This window comes from Sinohyriopsis cumingii, chromosome 16 (assembly GCF_028554795.1).
Source record: "Sinohyriopsis cumingii isolate HCF-2022 chromosome 16, ASM2855479v2, whole genome shotgun sequence".
Lineage (NCBI taxonomy): Eukaryota > Metazoa > Mollusca > Bivalvia > Unionida > Unionidae > Sinohyriopsis > Sinohyriopsis cumingii.
This window is the reverse complement of record NC_142976.1, coordinates 89027140-89033139: the sequence shown is the minus strand read 5'-3', so window position 1 is coordinate 89033139 and position 6000 is coordinate 89027140. Positions and strand designations below refer to the sequence as shown.

The window sequence follows — 6000 nt, the reverse complement described above, 5'->3', positions numbered from 1 at the left end:
TTTCCCTCGGCTTGTCCCTGTTCGAACACCATTCGTAAGTTTATGTCGGGGGGTGTTGTGTTCGGAAGTTGTCTTACTTCTTTTATCGTGAAGCCTTTCTTTCTTTTAGTGATGGTTTTTGTTTTCTGGGCCGCTATTTGCTGTTTCTTCTTTAGTCGGTTGAATATTGGCTGGTCGTGCTGTTATTAAATGTTCTGTTTTTCAAGTTTCGTTCAGAGCATTTCGTCGCTTTTCCAGGTGTTTCGGTGCATGTCCGATAGTCTCGGGTTTGTTGCAATTCCTGTGAAAAAAATGCAACAGTTGTACTACGTTTTCACGAGCAATCCGTGTTTGTAAAGAAAAGCTCTGACGTTACTGGCTTGTTCTTTATTGATTTGAAATATCCTTTTCCTGTTTTCACGTGTAATACTTTGTGCATTGCCATTATCGAATTATGCACTTTACTTCCAATTGTTTGTTGACATCTTTTAATGACTCGTCAATTAACAGTTCTGTTGGAAGCCCAGAGATGTTCAATCTTTGGTTTAATAGTTCTCGTTATTGGTGGTGGATCAAGTATCTATGCTGTGTTTCCTTTGTTCTAGAGTGGTCCGTAAGGTAAGTGTTTGGTCTTCATTCGTAGAAAGTACGTTTACGCTCTTTTTTTCCAGTTCAAGGATGCTATTTTGGATAATTAGACCCCTTATTGCTAAGACTGTTAAAATTCAGCCATTGATGGTCTTTGTTCTTGTCCCATTATAGCCTTGGGCAACAAGTGTTGATCCCCAGTCTCTTTCGTATTGGCTTTTAAATTTTTTTCCCTGTTTTTATTATTAGTCTGATCTGTGACAATATACAGTCGTCACAGTGAAATGTGTTGTACTCACATGCACAAGGGTTCGTTACAAAGTAAATAGGAGTACCTGTCCATGAATCAAGGGGTGGGGGTTCTAACCTGTAACAATATAATACAAGGGAAGACACCAGTCCGCACCCCCAGTAGTTCCAACCCTACTAGTTTATCTTAATTATTCTGCTAATTTCCAACTTAAGCCAGTCGCAATCAAGAATAGTTCAATTTTCAAAACAGCTCGACACACTTCGTTCAGTTTGTGACATATTGGAGAAAATGCCATAATTATTTGCCGATTTTAACGTCTGGACAAGTAATGTCTGGCAGTGCCGTTTGCATTCGGATAGTCTTGTATTTTCACTATTGACCGAAAGGAAAGATCCGAGCAACCTCGAGTCCGCAGTAAATATCGTTAATGTACATTGTGATGCGTTTTAATTTTGGGGGCAAAAACAAATATTGGTTTTGGTAAATTTGGTGCTGATTGCTGGTTACATTGTTGTACAGTGCATTGTTAACTCCTGAATCATACTTATTCTTTGAAAATACATGTCAATACTTTTTGTAATTACTTGAACAGTTATAAATATTGTTTTATTGTTGTCCGTATATTAACTTCAAAGAAAAGGGATGAGCAGCAGTTGTTAGTTACGAAGATCGCAGAGCTAGGTCATAATTTACTTTTAAGAGGCTGTCCTGGAACTGGAGAAACATTCACACTTAGCAGAATTATTGATAAACTGACCATCAGTAGGAGAAGGATAGCTTTAACAGCATCAACTGGAAAAGCTGCAAGCGTATTAAGAGTACGTAAGTACTGACCTAAATGTGACCACAAGTCATTGTTTCTCAGCAATCAAAGACAGACGATTTCGCAATGATGAAATATTGAATCTATTGCTATATGATGGTTTTCTTAAAAATAAATGCAGCATTTTAAATGTGGACATCATAGTCGTAGACGAATTATATATGCTAAGTCAGAATGTTTCCAATCAAATAGAAATTTTGTTAAGAAGTGTTAGGAGCAGTGATAAGTACTTTGGAGGTGTACGGGTGATACTGTCTGGGGACTTCTATCAGTTGCCTCCTGTTCCTAACCCAGATTATGGAGATGATGGATCCGCTATATTATCATCCAGTCTAATGGAATATTTCCATCACGTAAGCCTACAGTCTACACACAGACAAGATGAGCCAGACCTCATATTTCCATCACGTAAGCCTACAGTCTACACATAGACAATATGAGCCAGACCTCATGTTTCCATCACGTAAGCCTACAGTCTACACACAGACAAGATGAGCCAGACTCATATTTCCATCACGTAAGCCTACAGTCTACACACAGACAAGATGAGCCAGACATCATATTTCCATCACGTAAGCCTACAGTCTACACACAGACAAGATGAGCCAGACCTCATATTTCCATCACGTAAGCCTACAGTCTACACACAGACAAGATGAGCCAGACCTCATATTTCCATCACGTAAGCCTACAGTCTACACACAGACAAGATGAGCCAGACCTCATATTTCCATCACGTAAGCCTACAGTCTACACACAGACAAGATGAGCCAGACCTCATATTTCCATCACGTAAGCCTACAGTCTACACACAGACAAGATGAGCCAGACCTCATATTTCCATCACGTAAGCCTACAGTCTACACATAGACAATATGAGCCAGACTTCATATTTCCATCACGTCAATCTACAGACTACACATAGACAAGATGAGCCAGACTCATATTTCCATCACGTCAATCTACAGTCTACACAGAGACAAGATGAGCCAGACCTCGTATTTCCATCACGTCATTCTACAGACTACACAAAGACAAGATGAGCAAGACCTCACTGCAGCAATTCATGAGATTTCCAGATACTAACAGTCTTTGTTAACACACATTACTTCAGTTTGTTGTATGCTCATCTTGTCTGTGTAGACTGTAGGCTGACATGATGGAAATATTCCATTAGACAATATCATAATGTCAGTATGTGTAGTGTTCTAGTCTATACCATAATGTCAATGTGCAGTGTTCTAGTCTACATCATAATGTCAGTATGTGTAGTGTTCTAGTCTACATCATAATGTCAGTATGTGTAGGGCTTTGGGCTACATCGTAATGTCAAGGTGTGTATTGTTCTAGTCTATATCACAATGCCAATGTGTGGAGTGTTCAAATCAACATAATATCACCATCTGTAGAGTTGTAGTCTAGATCATAATGACAATATGTGGAGTGTTCTAGTCTACATCATAATGTCACTATGTGTAGTGTTCTAGTCTACATCATAATGTCAGTATGCGTAGGGCTTTGGATTACATCGTAATGTCAATATGTGTAGTGTTCTAGTCTACATCATAATGTCAGTATGTGTAGGGCTTTGGGCTACATCGTAATGTCAAGATGTGTATTGTTCTAGTCTACATCATAATGTCAGTATGTGTAGGGCTTTGGGCTACATCGTAATGTCAAGGTGTGTATTGTTCTAGTCTATATCACAATGCCAATGTGTGGAGTGTTCAAATCAACATAATATCAGAATCTATAGTGTTGTAGTCTAGATCATAATGTCACTATGTGTAGTGTTGTAGTCTAGATCATAATGACAATATGTGCAGTGTTCTAGTCTACATCATAATGTCAAGATGTGTTGCATTCGAGTCTACATCATAATGTCATTATGTGTAGTGTTATAGTCTAGATCATAATGGCAATATGTGGAGTGTTCTAGTCCACATCATAATGTCATTATGTGTATTGTTCTAATCTACATCATAATGTCAATATGTGTAGTGTTATAGTCTAGATCATAATGACAATGTGGAGTGTTCTAATCTACATCATAATGTCAATATATGTATTCTAGTCTACATCATAATGGCACTATGTGTAGGGTTCTAGGCTACATCGAGCAGCAGGGAAGTTCTACAGACCAGACTGTACAGACAAAATAAACCTTCCTACGCAAACTTTCTCCGTAGAAGCCTCAGAAAGCCAAAATAAGCCTTCCTACGAGAATTAATTTGCGTAAATTCAACCCCGACTACAATTTTTTGTGTGCAAATTCGTGATTTTCAAGTAACAATTTTACGGGGGGGTAGTAAAATTTTTGAAGTTTGTGAAATGGAATTTGGCTGCTAATTTATGAGTAAATTTGATCGAGACCAATTCGATACCTACTACGCGGATCGTGAAGATTAATCGTGATGAAACTATGCGGTGTTGCCTGAGCGCGGCTGAAGAAATTTTTGAATTTGTTTATGTCCATGTCGCCGTTGCACCAAGTCTGATGAATATTTCTTAGCGTGTGAGTATCGACGCCATTGAAAACCGACAAAATGTTACAATTGTCCCTAATTACTTTCGGAATTTGCGTATATCGCTGCGTCACGTAAATAACATCGGTGTTCTTGTGTCGGCCACGCGAAAATATCCTAGCCGGATTAGTTTGCTTATCCAGCATAACATCATCGAAAACAACAAGATTATTAACATCGCCATCTAAATTTTCCACTGATGGAGCTTCATTGATGTCTGTGATGAATTCGATTGTGCCTTCGTCGGTATTGTCGCTAAATTCTTTTAGCACTTGATAACAACGCTGATCATCAACGGACGGTGCAACCAAATACAACTTATCCCATTTTAACCATCGCATTATCAAATTTAACAACAACTGCGTCTTTCCAGAACCAGACTGGCCAATAATTATCATCCTTATCGAATTTGGTAACACCGCGTTGTGTTTCACCTGCTCGCGTCGCTTCGTGGCCGAAAAATCAATTACATTCATGTTACTAGAATATATGGATCTATATTGTGTTAAATGTCGCACGCGCACAGCTACGATAAATCCAACCGAAATCGTCACACGCAATAACAGGAACGCAATTGCAGGAGAATGCGAAGTTTGTAAGACACGCAAATTCAAATTTGTAAAAAAAAAAATAGAAGAACCGGAGGAGACATTACCGCCTCCATGAAAAATCTACCTGGGTTGCCCTGGGCGAAATATCCCGGAGAAAAGCATCTGCCAGGATACAATTACTGCGGACCCGGCACGAGGCTTGATATAAGACTCAATGATAATAATCAACCAAATCCTGGCGAGGATCCAGTAAACGCCATCGATAACGCGTGCTACTATCACGATCTTGCGTATCGCAGCGGAGATTTACAACAAAGACATCTCGCTGATATTAGGCTAATTCATGCAATAGACGCGATTCCTGACAAAAGTTTCAAAGAAAAATTGGCAACCTGGTTGATAAAAGGCGCGATGAAAGGTAAATTAGTATTCGGCGCTGGTAAATAATAATGGAGCAAATATATTATTCTCCGCGAGGTTTTTGGCGAGGAAAATCAGCAATAGCCAAACTCGCCAAGGCCGCTAAAGTAAAACAATCCGTTGCTAAATCGTGGTTATCGAAACAGGCAGTCTGGCAAATTTATCTTCCTCCGCCTAAGAAAATACCGTACGCGAGTTTCTCTGTCAGCGTCCCTAATGAAGTCCATCAGGCTGATTTAATGTTTCTTCCTTACGATACCGTCGACGGAGTCACATACAAATACGTGTTAACGGTTGTTGATATCGCTAGCAGATACAAGGAAGCCGAGCCGTTATCGAATAAAACAGCAACGGAGATCGCTAAGGCGTTTAGCGAAATTTATTCACGATCTCCATTAACATGGCCGAAGCTTCTCCAGGTTGATCCAGGTCGAGAATTTCTTGGCGCGGTTACTTCACTGATGAAAAAGAATAATGTTAAAATCCGTCGCGGTATTGTAGGTGTTCATCACAATCAGGCTATCGTCGAAAGATTCAATAAAACTCTTGCAGAACGATTATTCGGATATCAGTACGCGCGTGAATTCATCCAAGATAATCGATCTCATGATTGGGTATCGAGGTTGCCTCACGTGATTAACGCGCTAAATAACGAAGTAACTCGAACAATAGCAATGAAACCCGCAATTGCGATTACAAAACCGAATATACCCCTAAAGCGAGGTTCCACAATTCCGCCTGTGCTAGGTAGCGTCACGGTCCGGTATTTATATAAAGAAGGCGAGGCCGAAGGAGGAAGAAAAAGAGCAACTGATCCAAATTGGAGCGTAACAACACACAAAATATCAGCCGTAACAAGAT

At 39.7% G+C, this 6000-nt stretch overlaps 1 protein-coding gene across 3 annotated transcripts in view; it reads left to right on the top strand.

Moving 5' to 3' along the window:
* The first annotated feature begins 363 nt into the window (after positions 1-363).
* The window catches only part of LOC149780964 (immunomodulatory peroxidase-like), a 74010-nt gene continuing 68373 nt past the window's right edge, over positions 364-6000 (top strand). For all 3 annotated transcript variants that reach the window (XM_089938074.1, XM_089938072.1, XM_089938075.1), the window contains exon 1: positions 364-597. In XM_089938074.1, coding sequence (XP_089794200.1) covers positions 434-597 — 164 coding nt within the window. In that variant the 5' untranslated portion in view covers positions 364-433. The remainder of the gene's footprint in view (positions 598-6000) is intronic.